General features: G+C 36.7%; 2 protein-coding genes across 5 annotated transcripts in view; one reads left to right on the top strand and one right to left on the bottom strand.

Moving 5' to 3' along the window:
- PRKN (parkin RBR E3 ubiquitin protein ligase) overlaps nt 1-18,902 on the bottom strand; it is a 681,807-nt gene extending 662,905 nt beyond the window's left edge. Inside the window, exon 1 of the mRNA XM_085216933.1 lies at nt 18,758-18,902. Within this exon, the coding sequence (XP_085073059.1) occupies nt 18,758-18,764 (7 nt within the window). The 5' untranslated portion in view covers nt 18,765-18,902. The remainder of the gene's footprint in view (nt 1-18,757) is intronic.
- Nucleotides 18,775-22,865, top strand: part of PACRG (parkin coregulated) — a 193,153-nt gene continuing 189,062 nt past the window's right edge. Inside the window, exons 1-2 of one of the 4 annotated variants that reach the window (XM_085216938.1) lie at nt 18,775-18,911; nt 19,357-19,535. In XM_085216938.1, coding sequence (XP_085073064.1) covers nt 19,389-19,535 — 147 coding nt within the window. In that variant the 5' untranslated portion in view covers nt 18,775-18,911; nt 19,357-19,388. The other 3 variants (XM_085216937.1, XM_085216935.1, XM_085216934.1) reach the window with 3 other exon arrangements.

Here is a 22,865-nt window from a genome sequence, read left to right as displayed (position 1 = left end):
TTTAAGGGGACCCCTGAAGTGAGAAATGAATTTTTAAGTTTTTTTTTTGTAATTAAGAATCATATAAATAAACATTTATTTAATTTGGTGCTTTTAAAATATGCATTACCAAATTCAGCATGCCCAAATCCAAGTGCTACTTCTTCTTCCAGAAGTATGTAAGCACACACTATATGAGTTTTACTATCTTACAAAAGTTTCTCTTTATTCAATAGCCTTAAATTAAACTCGCTGAGTACATTTTATTTTACCTCCTTTCAGCAGTAAAAGATTTGTTATAATAAATAATTTAGTTAACCATTTCCTGATCTAATCATTAATTTGAATGTGGGAATAAATTAACACTAGATGTTTGGAATAAATGTGACTGGGGCAATATTGGTTTAATATTTTGCCATATTTATTTTACCTGCCTCTCCTTGCTTTGGAATCACAGTAAATGGAAGAACAAGTGAGGAAGCGGAAATCAATTAAAAAAAAAAAAAAAGAGGGAAAAAAGAAAAGATTGCTTTTATTTGTAATTCAGCATGACAAATTCATCGTTTCAGAAAATATTTTCTTAAGAAGAAAGCAAAAGAATGACAATTCAAATAAGCCTAGAGATATTCACCACTGTACTGCCATTTTTTCAAGATATTAGAACCTATCAATAAGAGCTTCCAAAATCATGTCCTCTAGTCAGTTAATTTCCTATAGAGATTACATGGCATTTTTCTGTCTTCTGATCCTTTTTAGATCCCTGTCTATCCCAACAATTTTAGGTATATATTTCTAGTTATTAAACTATTATCCACTCTCAAAAATTCTGAGAAAAAGGATAATTTCACAGAATCACAGAATTACAGGTGTTGGAAAGGACCTCAAGAGATCATCAATTCCAATCTCCCCGCTAAAGCAGGTACCCTACAATAGGTAGCACAGGTAGGTGTTCAGACATGTCTTGAATATCTCCATAGACGGAGACTCCACAGCCTCTCTGTCCAATCTGTTCCACTGTTACGACACCCTTACCATAAACTCTTATTGATGTTTGTATGGAATTTTGTATGTTCAAGTTTTAGGCCATTACTTCTTGTCCAATTGCTTCGCACCACTGGGAAGAGCCTGGCCCCAGCAACTCACTCCCACCTTCCTTTAGATACTTATAGACATTTATCAGATCCCCTCTCAGTCCTTTTTTCTCAGGCTAAACAGACCCAGGTTACTCAGTCTTTCTTCACACTGGAGCTGCTCGAGGCCCTTTAATCGCTTTTGTGGCCCTCCATGGGACTCCTAGGAGATCCCTGTCTTTTTTGAACTGGGGAGGCCAGAACTGAACAGAGTATTTTAACGTAGCCCCACCAAAGCACAGTAGAGGGGGAAGATAACCTCCATCAACCTGCTGGCCACACTCTTTTTAATGCACCCTAAGATACCGCTGGCCTTCTTGGTCACATTTGAGGGCCTTGATGTAAGTGCCCTCATTCCATGTATTTCATCAGGAATTTCTGTCATCATCACGGCTGAGTGATCCCAAGCATAATGTCTACTCTTCATATAGAACTAATGAGAGTTAACAAGATTATTCACTATTCTTGTAATGAATCAAATCCTTCTTTTCTAACCAAATCACTACTAATTAGTTCAACTACAAATAGCTACCCTGAACAAACTAAGAATTAAGAGAGTGATTCATTCTAATCACCATTTTGCCAATACTGCCAATAAGGTTACTGCTAGGATGCTAATGTGGGCATTTTTCTTTAGGATGTAAATAAATATCGTTAACTTACTTTACATCTCTCAGATAACTAGACTCCTAATCAGTTTAGGTCTGATTGACATTTGCAATCTAAAAGAAAAATAATTAGATGACACTAATTTGCACTGAATTTGTAAACTGAATTTGATTGCACAAGATAGTATGCTTGCTTCCAGTCTTGGCATACAAACTCACTTCTAAACATGATCCTATAAGATAATAGGTGTATTAGATAACATTACATGACAAGGATGTTTGAAAATATTGCATAAAGTTATCAAGGGAAGACACTTTTTTATCACAAATCTAGGCTTGCAGTTAGACCTCAAAAAGGCAACGGACTTTAAAAGCTACTGTTAGCTAAGTAATTCTCTAGGTTTTTATAAAAATGTAACTAGTTTGGCAATATAAGGAAAGCTGATAGTACAAAAATAAGTCTCACCATGAATTGAGGTCCCTCAGACAGTAGCAGATACATACTGACAAACCAAAAGTCTCTGCCTGTAGCTTTGATAATGTTAGTTTGCACCCTTCTAAACAGCAATTCAGTCTATGACTTCAGAAATCACTCCTAATATTTTAAAATCATTTCTCTCCTGAAGTTTAATACAGAGCTCTATCAAAGCTTAAGTAAGTTCTCAGCCAGAATTCATAGAGAAAAAATATTTTTCTACTTAAGTGCTACAATTTTAAAAATAAAAGGTACTCTCAAACAAAACTCATCACCTACCTCTTTGCACTTTCAGAACAGATGTAATTTAACAGCTTATAGCTGAGAATAAGCAGTGGCTGCGTATTAGAAGCAAGATTTACAACACGATTAAACACTTATAAAAAAGCATTTAACTTTTTAGACAATCCAAACCTACACTGAAAAGGTGAGTATCTATTTAATTTATAGCTAGAAAGTCTTACTATGCAACTTAACTAACATAATTAAACAAATCTAATTGAAGAGATTTATCTATGTGCACCATATTACCTTAACGAAAAGTATCACCTGTTATAACAAGTTCTGCAGTTCATATCTGGATATATTTTACACTGTTGATCCATTTAGTTTTCTTGGATTACCCTCATTTCTTGAACATGCTTCAATCAATTCTCAATTAATAGAATTTCTTTTTCTCCCCAAATAAGTAGGGTGTATTTTATTGACATATTAAGAATTTTACATATGACTGGTTTTGTTTGTTGAAGAACAGCATCTTCCTTACCTCAGAATTTTGTTTTCTATTCTCTAGAACAATACACTTTATTTTTGTACAGTTTATTTCAGAAAGGAGATAAATACGTAATTTAATTCACTTTATGTAGTGAACCTAATTGATCAAACCATGCAGATAATTCCTTATTTACAATGACAGAATTTATAAAGACAAGCAGTTGTTTCTGAAGTTTTTTTAGCAGAAGCTTATTAATTGATATGAACAATTGTTTTTTTTTTCCTGAAAAATGAATAGTACATTTAAAATGTACCTTTAAACACTCCTCTTTTATTAACTTGTTCAGTTACAGTAATATTAATCTATAATCATAGCTAATTTTTATACATTATTTTTGTTTGGTATATGTTTATTCAAAAATGTATTGCAACTAAATGAGAGATTTCAATATTTTTTATATTTTGAACCTTCGACATTATATCTTATTTGAATAGTCCCAGCATTTCCCCTCCTTGAAATCTACAGGACTATTAAAGAGTACCAAGCAGGCACAACGGTCTGTTACAAAAGGGAAATAATTCTTCTCACCTAACAGGTTCTTTGGATTTCATTCTCCTCTCATCTACTAACTAGTGCTACAAAAAATAACTCATATTGTTGCCAGTTAGCTGCCAGTTGCTGAATGGGATTTAGTTACATGGAGCTTAAATTATCAAAATGGCCTGTAGTAGGATATTCCCATCAAACAAAAAGGAGTAAAAAGTTTCACTCCAGGCAATCAGGCTTATAAGTAACAGCACATTAACCTGAAATATCCTTTCATACCACAAAAAGATGTATGCAGTAACTCTTTATTTAGTTTTATAATTATCAGTGACCTCTCAGAACAGCAGAACAATTCATTTCCAGAGGCATTTTTTATTTGCAAAAATGTTTACATAATAGGCCACAGAATACAAAACATTAAATAAAACCCTTAAGCACTAATTAGCCACTGTAAAATTGTTCTCCCTTATCCACAGCAAACAGCAGAACACAACCCTTCACAAAAGAAAGATGTTAAATTTTCTAACCTTAAACACATGCCACTATTTTCTGAAGTTCACCAAGCTGTCAGATTAGAGGTTTTCATCATAAGTTTTACAGAAATCATTTTTTAAAGGAAAAAAAAAAAGTTTCCAAAACAACACTATACCTGTACTACACTCAATAGAGACAGCGTGTGGAAGAAAGGGCAGAGGATAGACAGAAAAAAAAGCAATTCTAAGGTAGAGAGCAATATAAATTTAGTTGCTCTCACTACTAGATATGATTTGCATTTATTGAACTAACAGTTACAGATTAAGACACTATTTTCCTACAGCTGTTTTGTTATTCTCTCTTTGCTGAAAGTCATCAGCCCACAGTGTTCCCTCTTTTTCCCTAGAGCTTCTTTCATAGCTGACAAATCTGCACCAGCCCTTCCTTTTGCTCTTCTCATCCTTGGCAAAACTGGACTTTTGCTTCCTTAAGCCCTTCCCTGCACATTAGGACACTTGGATTGGGTTCCTCCAGGGTCACCTGTCCCTGATTCCAGCTCTCTTCCTTTTTCATCAGGAGGTCCTGTTAACCCCGATCAGATTTGTTTGATTTCCTGCACGTCGGATGAGCTCTTGAACTCGAGGTGATAATCCCTTGGGTGACACCCAACTGCTGCTTGGAGCAAGCAGCTGGGAAAAACTTCTCAATATGCTGCTGGTTCTGCTGCTCTGCTTGAGGGCAGCAGCCTCCGGCAGAAGAACGCTGCAGGCAGCAACGTCACAACTGCTACAGCAAGGCTGGCTAGATCTCAGTTGTCAGAGCCTGAAAACAAATCTAAAACCCCAGTTGGACATAAATGCAAGCCTATTTTATTTTGCACTGAAGTGACCTAGTGTGTAATTATTCACAATTAGACAAATTAACAGATATGGAAGCAGTAAGGGAGTCTTAAGCTCCAGTCATTTTGCAAGTGAACACCTTGTAATAACTAATTAATTACATTGTAACTTACTTACAACTAAATCAAACTAAGATGAAAAGCAGCTTGCAAAAAGAACAAATGCACATGTCAACAACACCAAATTGGAGTTGTATAGAAATATTACATGTAAAACTTCACTGAATAAGAAGTGCAGTGCAAGGAAAGGAAACACCTAAGAATTACCCAAGATGGAAACCCTAAGGTGTGTTTCCACCAATGATCAACTTTTTTTTTTTCCTAACGGGGCTTTTCCTCCGTTTCAACTACTGTTCATTGATGTCCGTCAGAAAAGTTCTATCTGTTTGCAAACAGAGGACTACTTCAGAGTCCGTAGAAAAAGAATACAGCTTGAGAAGCAGAAACTGCCTTACAGATTGAGTTGAAGCCCCAGCAATGCAGATGAAGGAAATGCTTACCCTGAAAAGATGGATAAACTACTCCACCTTACATTATCAACGTTTCAGTAGTTTAACAAAAGTTGCTGCAGTAGTAAAATCACAATTTGATTCCCAGCAAAACTGCAAGAATTTACAGCCAACAGCTGTTAGAAGTAGCATTGACTAACACACATGAATTGAAATATTGTGCTTGAAGGAAAATTAACAGAATTTGTACAAACTTGTACTGCTATACAGCGACTGCCTGATTTTACCTCCACTACAGGTTATGTTATGTATACTAAAAGGAAGATGGTTCTGCATGCACCAAATCTCCAGTTGCATTTTGTCATGACCAGAGGAGAACTGACAGAATTCAGTTGTGACATTTAAGAATGTTAAATTTGTATATTAACTGTGTAAGTAACAAATGGATATGAATAAACATAATTGAGAAAGATGGGCAAGTTGCCAAATATTAATAAAGATGTGGTGAATCAAACTTTGGACAGCCATATCAACCACTCTAGGGACAAGTATTAATTATTAGATCTTTAAAACATCAAGAACAAATTTTGTATATTCCACCAATTCTAGTATTCTTAGTTCATTTAAAACTAATTTTAATTAGAACGATCTATTAAGAAAACACAGTTTTTTAAGATAATTTTACTTGTTTTGTTCCCTCTAGATCACTACATGGCACATTTCTACTCATATAATCAGTATAAATAATCACTGTAATATCACAAACTTGCCATTTTCTTTTTCAGTGAAAAATAGAGCCACAAAGGTTAACTTCACAGACAAGAATTAGTCTGCTGCATTAAGGAACAAAGATAGAAGACAGTTATTTATAGAATACTGCTTACCATTATCCTTTTCAAATTCTACAGAAGACTAAATATTGATGCATTCCCAAGTCACCTTTTCCCTTCCTTGGTGTTAACAAGAAGGAGTGCGTTTTTGATGATCCCAATTTGTCAAGATCGGGTGAACTGAATGGTTTTACAGAGTACACTATTCCAACTCCTTCAGGGGCTATAAAACCACATTAAACTCTGCTTGTTATTAATAATTCATTGCATCTTCTGTAGTTCACTACAGGGGCATCACTCTTAGGGCATCATTCTTATTGAAATAACAGTGAACGTCAGATAAACAGTGTTACCATCACAATGAGAATAAGCCTGCCACAAACCCTAGAAAACTGAAAGCTCTACCAAAAAAAATTTTAACGCAATTCCCAGACTAAATTCAGCATTCTACACCCCTTCCTAAAAACTTAATATTAACAATTTGATGCATCAGTATAAAAAATAAAAAAATACTTCTATCTACTAAGATTTGGCTCCTCTGCAAATTTCTACACATTCAGCTATACTGCAAATGTATTCATGCTTCCATTATTCTGAAAGATCTCTTTACAACAGTATTTTGCTTCAATTATGGCTTAAGCAAAGTCTAACTCATGAAACATAACTATGATGCAAAATACCATGATTCGGAATTGCAACACTTTTTAATTAGTTAAAAAATACCTACGACTAGACCGGTTAAAATCATCAATTACTACACATAAATATAGAACAAGTGACTTTTTTCTTCATGGTTGCTGACTAGATGGCTCATACAGAATTGTTACATATTTCTCACAAGTTTGACTACAATGCATATGACAGTAAAGAGAAGAAAAGAAAAAAGTAAGAAAAAGTTGTGTTCTGCAAAAGCACGCTTAAGAAGGGACTAGAGACAAATGATGGTTGTGTAATTTACCCAAATTAAAGCAAATTTTCCTTCGATATATCAGGACAACACTGTGGGGAGGGGGCATAAGAGAAAAAAAAAAGCAAAAAGAAAACAAAACTATACAATTAAAGGAAATCAAGTCCATTTCAAAATATTAGTCTGCTGAATAGAATAAGTTCTGCAAGAATTTATAGAAAAGTACTGACAGATGTTCTGCCTTCCAGTCCTAGATAATTTTTCTTAAAAAAATAAAAAATAAAAAAATCTTCTAGTATATTAACTTTCTGTTTAACTTCTACGCAGTAATTGTTACCAAATGTATGCTTTATGTCACCTTTAACACAGGTGCTAAGGAATTGAAGACATATGTTTGAATTCAACTGGCTAGGATAAAAACTAATCTTAAGCATTATAAGAATAGTTTATATACATTCAGCTTTATTACTATCCCCATTTGTGTTTGCTTTTACTTGCAGGGAGGTAGTAGAAATGCAAATATTCTTCATTGATATTTAATCTGTTGTTGTTTTGAACTAACTCCAAATGGACAATACAATCCTACCTTGTACACACCCATAGATAGGAACTAGGGGGGGAAAAAAAAAAAAAAGAAAAAAGATTGTTCTGCTTGAAAGACTGAGGAGGAGACAAATCAGTATCACTTGTCAATCACCAAAAGTGTAAAACACACATTTGGACAATTTAATCGTCAGAGAAAGGATAAAAAAAAGAGAACACCTTTAAGTTAAAGAAAAAAAGTAGTAGGTAACCAATTACTTAAGATACTGAAGTAGACATTAAAGAAGCATTTGTTTAGAAAATTGTTTAGAAAATTTTAACTGAGACAGTTTGAGGAATGGACAAAAATCCCAAGAAAATATCACTAATATTTTACATCCTTCATCCAGTACAAGAGTCTTTATTTCTGAGTAATCTATCTGCATTCCAGAAATCTTTTTAACAAAAAATATTTAGAAAAAAGTTGGACTTTGTCAGTAGCAAAATGTAGAACACCAAATGATACTAAATTCAAGGAAAAACAGAAACCTGTCTGCTATCCAAAAAATATCACTGATTAATATCCTCATATGAGGCTACTTTCATAAGAAATTATAATTCTAACCTGCCATGAAAGGACAGTAGCTTAATCATCTAAATAAAGATCTGGTAGATAAAGACCTCTAAGAACTGTAAGTGCTCAACAGTGCTACTTTTATGTAAAATGTCAGATCCTTGTAAACCTTCACGTGGAACTCATCCAGACCATCACCTTATTTACGCGAGAGGACAGACAATGGCAGCCTGTGGAACAGTGCTGGAAGTAGAAAGAAGCAGGAAAGGGAAAGTTTACATCTTATTTCTGTAAAAAAAAAAAACATCACTATCAAAACAGTATGAATGATTTTGAGGAAAGGGAATCCTGGAAAGCAGCAGAAAGGAAAACAGGTCACCTCCAGATAAGGGTAGAACTCTCCTTCCCAAATCCTAAGAGTTTCACCATACTGAACCACGAATAGGGAGAATGCATTTTTAGTAGCTGTACCTAAAATAATAAAAATCTTTTTCACCTCCAGCAAACAGTTTCAACTCATCCCCACATCTAGGCTTAAATAAGCTTTGTTCTGACCAATTGTTTCACCTTTCCTCACTGTAATTTTCAAGATACCTGGGTCTGATGTTTTGGAGAATTAGGTACAAGATTGAAAAATCTGCAGTTAAGAAATGTTATTAGCGAATGGCTTGCTGTAAATTGTACCTAATGTCCAGCACTAGGTGAATGCTAAAAGGGCAAAGCCTTTGAAGCACACGAGAGTAAGGAGTTCTACTATTATGCTTTGGACATACAAGGAGAAAGGAGACTGTCTTCATTGTCATCAGCACTAGGTGAATACATTATCCACATACTTATAAAGGCAAAATTTAGACAAATCATTTCTGATTATATTGGAAAAACCAAGAAGTGTCATTCTTTTAGATACATAGATACAGCGAGTAGATACATATAATAATTTGATTTTGATCAAAAGAACAAAGAAAACAAACATTTATTGATTTTGTATTTGAACTCCCCCCCTCTCCCAGCCCCCATTTGCACAAATGGCAAAATAAATAAAGATTCCACCTGTCTACACAGCCATACACAGCCCTTTGTCCTCAAAGGACTGCCTAATCATATTCATGTCTAGAAATGAAGTAAGATTTCAAACCATATTCACATAAAATCAACTGTTTGAGTTTTGTGTGTGGTGACTGCATTTTAATTGGTTTACAGCAGGCAGTCTTCTTTCTCTTAGTTTAGAAAACTGATTACATAAACAGTTCTAAAAAAAAACACATTTAAAAAGAAATGGTAGTTAACACTGCATACTTATTTCACACAGTGGCACACAAAGACTTCCCAGCTCCTAACTGGAATTATAGCAAATGTTGTTCTACTACCCCACATGAATACTTAACATTTTTCAGTTTTTCTAATATTGACATGCTAATTCCTTAATATTGACAAATCAGGATAGGTAAACATTTTTCAAATACTATCAGTGTGTGATTAAAGTAGGAAATGCCACACCTACAAAAGTAGAGTGCTCTACGAGAAACGTTTCAAGCCTGTATCGAATCTAAGTTGTATCACACACAAGAGTTATTTAGTGCTGTTTGAAGCTTACTTGGCATTTGTAATGTAAAGCACTACATATGCAAGAAGAAAGGAATCAAATCCTAAACATGTTTGCGGTATGTCTTTACAGAGCCAAATTCACAAAACAGCTTGCTCACTGCCATGTAAGAAAAAAAGACCCTCAGAAAAAGGTAACTGCATTAACACAGCAGCTGCTCTCTGATATGATACACTGTTTGATTAACTATAAGGTATTTAATACAATATTATGTATCTGATGTTTATTTAAGCGCTTATATTTCTTGTCATATTAATAAGTAAAAAATTAATTTCATCCAGAGATTCATTCAGAGATGCACTTTTATAACATCCAGGAAGAGCTGCACACAAAACACACACACATATTAACCCATGGTAAATACATGTAACTCTTAGTAATTCTCAACTATGAACAGGAGAAGAAAGTTACAGACTGAAGCATCAGTCTGCTAAATTCAGACAGCACAGGTGAACTCCCAGGGCAGGGCAGGGATCAGCTGCGTGACCTCACCTGTGTTTTCATACAGGTTACTCATGTCCTGTATTCACCCACCAAGCACCTAAGACACAAGAAATGGATTCCGAAGTGCCCTTGCTAACCTTCAGATGTTTTAGTAGGACTTCTGTGGCCAAAGCCCCAACTATGCTTTAAAACACCGAGTTTTAATGTTCTTTCAGAGCAGTGTTCAGTACTTTTATAAGCTGCAATGCATTTTCATTTTACCTGAGTGGGAAAAAAAAGAATAGAAAACAGCAGGAAAGCAGCTATTCTAAGAAAGGCATAAAATGTAAACATAATAAAATAAAGAAGCAAATGAAGAAACCCTTCTTTTCCTTTATTAGAAATATGGGAAACAGATTGTGCTCATCTTGCTTAGGGCCAAGAGCTGCACTGTGTGGAATTCAGCCAGGCTCTGCCACACAGTTCACTAAGTAGTTTTGCTGTGTTAAAGAGTAAACCAGATGGGACATTTGCTTCCGACAAGATAATTCTAATGGAAATTGTTAAAAGTACTGTAAAAGAAACTTTTCAGCTTCATCTGCTATTTTATTGTGTACAATAAGGGCAATCAGTACAATGAGGATATAGGGAAAAAAAATTAAAAAGTTCATAACATTATTCATTAGCCTGCTTTAAAATTTCTCTCAGTTTCACATGTCTACATGAAGGATACACGAGCCTAAAGCCAGGTATATTATTAAACAGAAATGCAGTTAATATCAATAAAATACTTGCAGATATGTAAAGTCAGTAAGTCAAAATACTCTACTTAAAGGTGAGCTTGTATGGTCATACAGTCAAAAAAAAAAAAAACCAAAAAAAAAAACAAATAGAGCATGCCAATGGATTGCTACACAATTCTTAAGAGTCCTACAGTTTCCAGATGAGCTTTGAACACTTAAAGAAAAAATGAGATCATGTACAGCTCCTGCTCTTGACGTACTCTTGTAAACCTAAGAATTATGACCTGACTGTGCTAAAGCAAAATGAAGTTCAGTTTTTCTGTTGACATTTGTTTTGTTTTTCAATCAAAAATCTCCTGGCAATAAACAGCTTTGCTGAAACAAACTTATCCCATGTAGTTCAGATACGTATTGAGCCTAATGCTTCTAAGAAAGTGGGTCAGTTAACATAAGGAGACAGGCTCACACTTCAGTCACAGTAAGATTGCCAGATCATGCAGTTTGGCAAGCAGAGCTAAACACAACTAAGTTTGCTCCTGCAGTGGGCAATGTTTACATATTCTAATCTTGCCTAAAAACTGCTCTAAGCTCACTTTTGTTCACGAGGAACTGGCTTTACAACAGATTTAGATGTTCTTCATAAACTGTCTTTGACTTTGTCTCTCCATGTTTCTTCAATCAGCTGCAGAGCAGACCATAATGAAATCGATATGATTGGATAAAGAAAATCAATATTTTTTGAACATTTAGTTTCAGTAATCTGATTATGAAGCTTTTAGTAATAGTGTAATTTCTTTGAAGTTTTGAACATATGTTTCCACCGAGATTATTCCACAGAGGACACTATCAGAAAAGGGAAGAAACGCAAACACAAACGTATGAAAAATATTACAGCTCAGCCAAAAAAAAAAAAAATTGAAAGGAGGACCATATGTCAGAAACATAATGTGATGTCCAATATAAAGTGTTTTCATCATTCACAGTCCTTTATTTAACAGCGAGTGAACTGGAATACACTTTTTCCATGACTTCAAAGGATATTACCAGAAATGTAAAGATTAAAAAAAAAAAAGGAAAAGATTAAGAAAAAAAAGGAAAATCTATACAAAAAAAGTGAGAAAGATAAAAAGCAATTCAACACTGTTCTTTGAATTTTGAAAGGAAAAATTCAATGAGAGCTCATGTTTCCACTGATGTTCCACAGAAAGACTGCCTTATTGAAACAGCTCATACAGTAATCATGAAGAGCCCAGATATCCCCGTTCCTTGTGATTCATGCTCTATGGAGGTTAACTAAGTATCCTTAGCTCAACACACTGAAAGTTATTTAATCTGATATATTAGATTTGACACAAGACAGTTCCATTTTCTAGATTTACCAGTAATAAATAAATAAATAAATGAACTGACCACTTAGCAAAACATTTAGAAATGCTGAACAGAAGATGCAGAAAATACAAATAGAAGATTTGAAATAAATAAATAAATAAATAAAATTGAACTTCTGGAATGATGGCATCATTAAGAATAGCCTTACATTTAGAGAGAAAAACAGGGATAAGTAAGGCCAACCATGTCTTCTTGTTTGTGGAAAAAACAAGGTTTGCTTCCAATAAAAATTTACAGATATAAATTAATTTATTTCAGTGCTCATCTATGTCATCACAAGCAAACTTAGCATTGTAACAACCCTTTTCTTTTAATGTAATACACCAATAAAACTAAAGAATTTTGTAATAACTTAAAAAGAACTTCACACACAGAAGTGAGTAATGATGCCTGAGCCTTGTAACAACAAATACACCCTTCACATACCTGCACAAATAACATGGCACAACCAGTATCTTCTGATAGCTAAGAAACTGTGCTTTCATTTCCTGCATATTAATACATGATAACCTTGATGTCATTTAAACTGCCATGGAATGACAAACACCTTCCTCAATTAGCATCTTCATTCTTTTTTTTTTTTTTTAACCACTTTCTGCACCTTTGAAACAATTTATCAAATCAACTTCTAAATGCTTTTCCTTCATATACCCACATCAGGTTTGCAAACGCTCTCAGTCAAAGGGTTTAGGCTTAGAGTGTGAGGGCAAAAGACAAACTGACCACAAGGGACATTCTGAAGTCATAGAACACAAAAAAAGCAAGAAGGTTTGTGCTACATTTTTTCCTGGGTCAAACATTAACGGTGCTCATATAGGCATGAAAATGCTTACTGAAAAAAGTGATGCAATATAAAAAGTTACAGCTCAGAGATGGTTTAGTATAATCAGGCAGGCTTCATGCTGCCTCCAAAAGTACACAGCAATGTTCTGATTTTCTTCAACTTGTCCAATATGAGGAATAAAACAGATGAGAGGGTTCTGTTCCACTTTTCCACTGCTTTTGTGCTGATCAAAATATATACAAGGGAGCTAGGTGAGCCTTGTGGTAAAATATTTGGAAACAGAAAAGTTGTTACAGATTTTAAAGATAATACTTTATCATATTAAAATGTATCTACTTGGGAAATAAGCCCTCAGAAATACAAACACTTGCAAGATACAACACTAAAGTATAGAAGGTAGGAACACATTCTTAAATAATTGACAATCATATAATTAAAGACTGCCTGCTAATAATCTGCAAAGACCAAGCTTTAAGGTGGAACTCGGGGAATTCTCAGCATATAGTTCTATATTTCCAACATTTCCATTTTTTCTTCTTTTAGTGGAAAACTTCATACATCACTGGTTACATTTTGTATTACATGTTGATTTTCAGTACAATAATAATTATGTAAGGTGTATCACACATACACAATAAAAACCAATACATAATAACATTGATTGAAGAGAACAAATTGTATCTTTTTGCCTATTTGATAAAATAGCAAGAGTTCTGCATATATGGTTGTACTTTCCCTTGGGCTTCTACTAAATATAAGAACTTGAAAAACCTGCACCACTGCTAGTATTGTTTGCCTCTGTCCCCTGATCACTTACACAACTGATAGTCTTATGATACAGAATATCCTCATGCAATGAATTTACTACAGTAAAAGGAGTACAAGTGTTTCTAATTTGGAAAGTTATTCCAGCTCTTGAGGAAACGCTATCAAAATTGAATCTGGTGAGGGCTTTGGATTACAATGCATGTGAAAGAAACAAATACGTTGCTTTGGCAGGAATATTAAACATAAGCATTTGTTATTATTCATTACAAAATAGCATATTATTTCCATATTTTGCTACAACGGGCCTTTTTTTCCTAATTATTTGTGGTCAGAAATGGAACTTGGAATTCTTAATTCTTCTCTTATCTAAGATAGGTTGAACCAAATATTTTGGCAATAAATAGTACACATAACTTGGTATGTAGCAATTTCTCCTTCCTGCACTAGAAGTTGTTTTCAGTTTGTCTTGGTCACTTTGAAAAAAAAAAAAAAAATGCTAAGAGAGGGATTTAAATATAATCTTCTGTTTTATATTGTCCTTTGTGCAAAGGACTGCAAAATCCTTGGTCAGCTCTGGATATGGTCCTGACTAGAAGCTGAGCATACTTCACAATAATTGAGGGTGAAGATACACAAGAAGAACTACATAGATCAAACTCTTTAGTCCCATTTTTGCTATCTCCGACACAACTCACTTATCTTGAGCTGACTTTGGTTGTCACCAGGCACTTCCGAAAGAATGAAATCCAGCAAAAATGGATAGGGTTTTTTTTGTACAATAGTAAGTTTAATTAGTTCAAGAGTCAAGTTACCAATACGTCAGTGAGGAGTGAGGCAGGATGTGCGGATAGCAGAGAGCTGCGAGAGAAGAGCAAAGGAAAAAGAAATGGGAACCATTTCTTTAATCATCAATTTGACTAGATCAGAAATCCCATGACTCTACTACAGCTAACATTTAGCACAACACAGAAGCAGAACTTAAATTAACACACATTGATATCTACTCACTCATAATTCTATTTTCATATATATTACTAGTAACCAGATAATGCAGAGAAGAGTAGAGATCCTGATCACTATAACTTGAAATTGTGCCTTTAGGGTCTTAGCTAAAAGTCTCAGAAAACTGTATTGAAACATCTATAGCCACTGCTTTATTAATATTCATGTGTAATATTTTAATGCATAAGGTATTACATTACTGTAATAACGTATACATGTAATAATGTAATAAAATAAGTGCTTATTTTGTGAGCACTTAAAAAACAGAACATCATCAGGAACTCTGTTTAGTTCTTATCAATCCACACAAAATTTCTTGTATCATCTTCAAAAATAACACTAGTGTATTTTCCTTCTGACTAATCCCATAGTCTTCAGTGCTTTTAAGGCAGCCCAGACGCTTGATAAGATCCTCATATTTAAGTGACCATTTTTATCTTTTCAAGCAAATAAATATATTTTCTTTCTTTCTCATATTTTCTTTCCAAAAGAAATGACTTCTCTTCAGCAGTGAAGAAAACTATTCAGAAACCTAGAACTAGCCAACGAAGAACTAATGATTTCAGTCAACTAAGAAGTTCTTTCATATGTAACATCCTAATCATGAAGTATGTTATCAGTTCCATTAGTTCCTGATTTAGAACAACACAGTCCTTGTTTCTAGAAATATATTTAAATACAACATTCTCACCATTTTATCATGACTACATTATTACTTAACATTATTTTCTCTTGCTGTTGTGGTAGGAAAAAAAAAAAAAAAAAAAATCAGCCTTAAAATTATTTTCAACAACCATTCCAAGATAAGAATAACTTGTATGCAAGCCAGCTGCAAACTCACTGTGGAATAAATTTCTAAAATACCCAAAGCCCAATTCGATATTCTTTGTGTGTCCTCAGAAAAACTCTCCAGCATTTTGACAGAGCACTGCATGTCATGGTAGGTAGCAAATTATAATTTTATTTATTTATTTACAATTTTCATAAAAGAAAAAAAAAAAAAAAAAGCCCACAGTCGGTTCCTATTTTCATAGTGGTGGAGATTTTAACTTATGTTGTCCTCCAAGACTTCTTCCTGGGATTAGGCTCTAATAGGATTACTTAGGCAACAATTTTAAAGTGACAGTACCAGCCACATTTGGACAGACATAGTGGTTAGAAGATAAGTGTATTTTTTCAGTTCTGCTGTTCTCTTCATCCATTCATTCAAAGAACAAGAAAAAAGAATATTCACCACGTAACAGAGAAATCTCTATATATCAGCACGGCGAATGCGGTCTAGGGCACCCAACAGCTGCAAATCAGTCTTTCACTAAAGTCATTCTCATCCACCTTTTTCCATCCAGGAAAAAAGTCACTACAAGAAATCACCAGCAGATTCTATTCCCATACCAGCCATAAACCAAGAAAACGCACTCTCAAAGCATTAGCCAGCCTGGCACTACAGAAAAGAGAGGAAGAGCAGTGGTGGCAATTCCAGCTTGCATTCATCAGGCCTCTAGGCTGATCAGTTTTCTTCTCATTGGACACAATTTAACATTAAACTCATGATTTCTAAATGTCCTTAGCTTCACTGCTTTAAAACTTTGAATTCTCTTCAACACATTGGTATTTCCACTGTTTCCACTGAAGCATAAAGAGCCACTGAGCAAATATGCACACAGGAAAAAAAAAAAAAAAAAAAAAAAAATCAACGAAGAAGCAAAGTGATAAAACAAAAAAGACAATAATTTTGAAATAGGACTTGAAATCACTTGAGGTTAAGGTAAGTGGTAAGACAAAAGCTGCCCACAGAAACACTATCATTTATAGCAAGCTCCCTTAAGAACTGGCTGACCGAAGACAACAAAGCACAACACCTCTCAAGTAGCAGACATTCTGCTCACGTAACTTGAACCACTGCTGCAAATATAGAAAGGGAACACAAATTTGGCTCTGCAGCAGTAAGCAACACATGGAGATTCCCATCTTCCATCAGTCACAGAACATACATATAGTACTCTCTATTCAAAATGAGTGTTTATTTCAGTGTTTCTCATTTATACAATTAGATTATTTTTTTTGAAGGCCTCTCTCAAGGAATAATCTCCTTCTGAAAATAAGCACATTTTAATTATATTATCATATATTTTAATTTAAATATATGATTAGTATTTGTTTTACAAGTAAGATGCTACTAGCATTTAAAAATCTATCTGTAAGCAAATCTTTCTGTGCAAGCCTCCACAAGAGAATGCAATACCAAGCAGGGGGAGAAGTCATATGGACACTATTAAGAGTTGGTGTTGTAAGTCAATGGTTTAGCCTCTTCTCAAATGATACAAGTTACAGAAGAAAAAAAAAAAAAAAAACCTTCCTTGGCAAAAATCCTTGAAAAACTTCATAGGGGGAAAAAAAGAAAGGAAAGAGAGAGACTTAGAAGAAATTCAAACGTTCACCTGTTTCACCCGTGAAAGAAAAAATAAGAAACAACTGGATGTGAAAAAATATGATAGAACAGTTAAAATAGCAAGACTAACATGGTAATGAGGCTTGTTCTCCATATGTCACAGCACAACTACAAAGTGGCATTAAATGAAAGCAAGAGATAGGAAATTAAAAATCAATTAAAGGAATTAACTGCCATGTATTGCACAACTGCCCTGTCTTGCCACAAGAACTCAGTGCGGACATCAAGCATTCCCAGAGTTACAAGAATAATACATTTCGGAAAACATATTATATGCCTCATAATATAATTCTTTAAGCATTCAGATTAAAGAAGTGTTGGCACAGATTATAGTGTTTCCCCCTTTCCTTCCTAGTCCCAAATTTGCCATAGTATTCCTAATTCTTAAGTGCGTTGAGGAAACTTTTCAGAGGGCAGGATGTTGGACTATATCACTACATCACATATTTTGAAAGCAGTTCTTGTATTTACAGAGCTTTTTGTGGAGGGTGTTAGAAGCTTTGTGCATGTTTTTGCATTCTTCATTAAAACAAAAAGTTGCTGTTTAATTCACTTAAAGCAGCAACTCACATAAGGCAGCATTTATAAATTTGCAATTAGCTGAGGAATATAGTTCACAATCAATATTCAGAAACACTCGTCTGCCACAGCAAAAGCAACAATTCCTCAGTCACATAAAGAGTGTCTACATATACACTGAACAAATAGCAACCTTTTGCTGTGAAGGCTGAAGGCGTGAACTTTGTAACCATAAGGGTATTACCTCAAAGTTCTGAAAAATCAAATACCGCAGTTCTGTAAACACATTTTATATACTATACCAAAGCAACAAGTCAGCAGAGGAGATAACATCAACACTGATACGGTGGACTACGGGATCTCCTGTGCTATCCTTAAGCAAAGCATGTTGTCACGTCATTCTTTGCAGACAACAAGCACGGCGAACAGCGAGGCTGAGGCGCCTGAGGAAGCGGACCGCAGGAAGGCACCGCGCGGCCGGACGCGGGAAGATCCGCCAAGTGCAGCAGCAACAGCAACAGGCGGCTGCGGAGCCCCTTAAGGACCAAACGGCCAAGCTCCCAGCCTGCATGAGGACTAACTCGCTTCTTTTGCACATCGCTGCCAGCAAGCACCATGTCAGGCCAAAAACGAGTCACGGCCAGACAGGTTCGTGAATCATATATAGCGGAGAGAAATAACAATTAATTTTAAACTACTCTGGCTGCAGGCCCTGTCACTGGGCTCGCCTCAGCAGAAGGCTGGACGAGGGCAGCGCTGCCTGCCTGCCCGCGCTGTGACGCCGTGACCCCGTGTCGTGACCGCTCCCACACCGCTGACAGTGGGCACCCACCCACCATAAGCGAACGCGTCTGCAACAAGCCAACCCACGCCGCCCCCGTGGAGCAGACTCCTGCCGCGGCAGCAGCGATGCGGGCAGGAAAGGGCGGATCAGCATCCGGGCTCTGGGCAGGGGAGCGCGCTCACTCACCTATCATGGCGGCCGGGAGAGGAGGAGAGAGGAGGGGGGCGCGCGCACGCTCCTAAGCTCGAACAGTCCGAACCCGAACAGCCACCCGACGCGAGCCGTCGGGGGAGGAAGTGCAGCCGGCAGCGAACTGCGCGTGCGCCGCGGGGCTCTCTGGGTAATGTAGTTCTCGGGTTCTCACATCGCCTCACGTAGCTGCCGGCTTTCCCCGTGTGGACACACGCTTACGCACACGCACACGCGCGCGAGCACGTGTAACTGATTTCTGCTAACTGCTATGTCCCGCCTGTTTCCCGCGCGCCGTTCGTTTCGCTGCCTTTGGTGTTCCTCCCTGCCCGGCAGCGCGGCGGTTGTTGACGCGTTGCTTAGCGACCGTCGCGCGGCCCGGCCGGTGGCACAGGGGTGAGGGGGAGCGTCCGGGGCGACCGGCGGAGAAGCGGGGGCTTCGCGTACAGCGGGACGAGCCGGGGGGCGAGGGCGGTGGCTCGAAGGAGCGGGAAGAGGGCGAACGCGGCGGTGCCGCTGGCTGCGGGACACGCGCGGGACAGCTCGGTGCTCGGGTAGCTGACCGGGGCCGGCCGTTGTTGTTTGTGCTTTTGCAGTCCGCGTGCCGATTCTCGCCCGCTGCGGGGAGATGGTAGTGGAGGAAGCGGGCTGCGGCCCCGCCAAGCCCGCGGGGAACAGGCGGCCCCAGAAGCAGGAGCCGCTGGGACACGTGAAGAAAAGCAAGCAGCAGGTCTCTGACGGCTTCACTGTCAAAGCCATGATGAAAAACACTGTGGTACGTCTGCGACTAGCGTAGTGATGTTAAGTAGCGTCCTCAAACGTGTCCTCTGGGCGGGGGAACGAAGCCTGCCAGTGCGGGTGCTGGAACTGCATCTGGTGTTTGCTGGTTGCTACGGCTGCCAGCAGGTTTCACGGGCTCGTTCTCACCAGGTAACAGCCCGTGCCTGTAGAAATGGAGGCACCTTTCTTTTTGCGAGGTCCTGCGTTGGCGGTACGGGCACTGTGTTAGCTGTCTGCCCACAGAGCTGTGTGCGGGGCTCCCTGCCTCGCGCTGTGCAGAATGCTGCCAGACGATGCAGTTGTACTTTACGTGTAAGTTGCTGGCACGTAGTGACACAGCGTGGGGTAAGTTTGATGCGCGTGTCACAGAGGATGGCAAAGATCCGGAAAATACAGTAATTTTTAAACTCTTTTAACCTAAACTAAACTTTTCACACAGAATTAGAAAGCTAGCCTGTGGAGAAACTAATTCTCCATCTGATATTTCAGAGGCTAAGAGAAATGGATCCAGCAAACTTCATTGTCATTAATAACCCACTTTCTAATGAACTTAGAGGTAAATGAGTGAAAATAATGGGATCAAGGCCATTCAAATTGCTTTATATTATTTGTCTACATTTAACATACTTAAGGATCAAATATAAAAGCTTCAACTAGTGCAGAATGCAATTGGTCTCCAGGTGAGTGAAGAAATTGATATAAAATTCCTGAATTGGATCTGGATTTCCCCTATTTAGACACAATTCTATGTTTTATCTAATGTTTTTTCTCTTTTACTTTTTTTTTAAGCCATTATCGTTATTATATATATCATTCTGATTTCATCTGTGAAACATATAATTTCCCTTGTTTTGCTATAGCATTCTTCTTTTTTGAGGTCTACAGATTTGTTATCTGTAAGAACACCCTCTTAAGAAAAGTAAAAAAATGCATATTCTGTTCCATTTAAAGTTTAAATGGAACAGAAGTTCTGTACATAAACAACTTTCTTCATATTAGTAAAATGAAAATTTGTTTCACCTTAGTGGGAAGAATGCAAGGCTAAAACAATCCAAGGAGTGTTTTATAGATTGTTTAGTTTGCTTGGTTTTAATTCTGTAGATGTGGAATAGACTGATCTTAGGGATTAATTTTTAAGGACTTTTCCTCTTCTCTGTACAAAATTCAAGTCATTAGTACTTATATGTGTTTGTTTATATCTTGATATGTAAGAGATACTTGATTTAGTCTAGAAGAATCAACGGTTTCAACAGGGTTTGAGAAATATATGTATTTTGTTTTTAAAAAGAGAGCCTTGACTTAGGAGCATAACTAGCTATCACTTCAATCAGAATTCAAGTTCTCTTAAAAATGTATAAAATTTTAACTTTTATGGTCACCAGTTCTAACTTTCTAAGCATCAGAATATTAAATCACATGTTGCTATCACTGAGCAATAGCAAACAGGCAAACCTTTGGAGCCACTCTTGGATCATGTTTCATGTTGCTTGCATGGGCCTCTGGACATCATCTACTACAGCTTCCCTTCGGAACTGGGCCTATCACTAGCACATGAGTACCCCTCTCTAAACTGTGGAGATCTCCAACAGCAGTGGTTCTCTGGTCTATCTGGGAAGCTGTCATGTTGCTGCCCAGCCTGTGTGCCGCTGTGGTACTCTGTTGGAGATATGCTTAACTGGGTTCTGACCCATTCCACAGGTTCTTTTCCTAACTCCCTGGCTCCCTACGAAGCAGTGAGACTGTTTGAAGTCCAAGGCTGTTTTTTTCCAAAAGTTCTGAGTGAGGACAGGCAGACAGGAATTATTTCCCTAGGGTCAATGTGCGAAATGTCAGAATAGAGTAAGGATTATCTCACTGCTGCTCGGCCTCTGTAGAAATGAGAGTTTCTTTTCTCTTTTCCAACAACAGAGCTTAAGATTTATTAAGTACTCACTTGTCAGAGGTTGACATCATAGATGAAGTTGTCATGGAAGGCTTAGGAGTTGATTGGTGAGTTAAAAGCACAGCAAGCTAATATAGTTAAAGCATGGCAATTCTTTTTAACAGTATGACAGGGCATGGTGTCGTCAGTGACTTGTTCAGCATCTCCAGGTCAGACTGTGAGGTACAGATTAATAACCTCTGGTGCGAACATGCAGTGGGAAGGGCGTAGGTTACTGAATTACCATTATGTACCTATGATTGTGAATATAATAGTAAAGGTTCCAGAGTTCTTTGAAGTTTCTTGTGCCGGGAATGTCTTACTAAGCCACTTTTTCATGGAAGTTGCTGGATAAAGTTTTTTTCTGAAGTCTGTTTTCGTAGCTGGTGATAAGTACAGAAATGTAGGCATCAGGTGACTTTCGTAGAATATTCAGGACTTTTCTAATCTCTGGCATATTACATCTTAAATTTACTAATTGAAATACATTGCTTAATACATATTCACCAAGAAAATTGTTTCAGAACTGAAAAATGTGTTATATGGTATTTCCTTCTAAAATTAGAAATTTGTACAGTGGTTGAATTTAGGAGCAAAATCCAATAAAGGCCTTCTATACTAACAAGCTAGATACTATGATATTTACATTTTAATTGTTCTGTCTTCCAAGTGGAGTCAAGAGTGCCACTCTATGTGCTCACAGTTCACCTGTACTGCATGAGTAGAATTAAGATTAAAATTAAAAGCTTATATGCAAGGTATCAAGTACAAGAATATCTCTACATGAACATGGACAGCAGGAAGATACTTTTATTCGCTTCTGATCCTCTGCAGACAATTGTCTATTTTTCCTATTTTCTGTAACTGTACATATTTGAGGGAATAAAGTATTAATGCCCACTTTTCTTCTGTAAACTAATGGTAAAACACTTGCAAGAAGAAGGTGTATTTAGTATCCATCATTACTAACTATATAAACTGATATTTTTTAGTAGAATTGGAATGTAAGACATCTCTTCATGAATGTTGAGCTAACAAAACTATGAAATAATGTTCTTGATTTTGCTATTTCTAAAGAATCTTGAATTCTTTACACTGAAATGGCAGTTTCATCAGAAAAGACAGTTGTCCTTTCTCTACAGGTCCTCCTTTAGTGACACTAGTGGCAATTATGTTGGAGTGTCCATCTGCAGACTATCAGTCTTAACTCTTTTGACTAGAATACTGAATTCAAATCTCCTTCCTAGCTGTGTGTGAAAACCAATAGGTTTTATATGCAAAACATCACTAGTGCATCCATTTGTGTTCCATGAAAGCAGTCAGTACCTGCTGTTAATAAGGGACCACATCTATCTTCTGTTTAAAGCATATAGTAAGAATGTTTACTAAATGGACATAGAAGGG

This window comes from Meleagris gallopavo, chromosome 2, assembly GCF_905368555.1.
Source record: "Meleagris gallopavo chromosome 2, MGAL_WU_HG_1.1, whole genome shotgun sequence".
NCBI lineage: Eukaryota > Metazoa > Chordata > Aves > Galliformes > Phasianidae > Meleagris > Meleagris gallopavo.
This window is presented reverse-complemented; position numbering and strand designations above follow the sequence as displayed.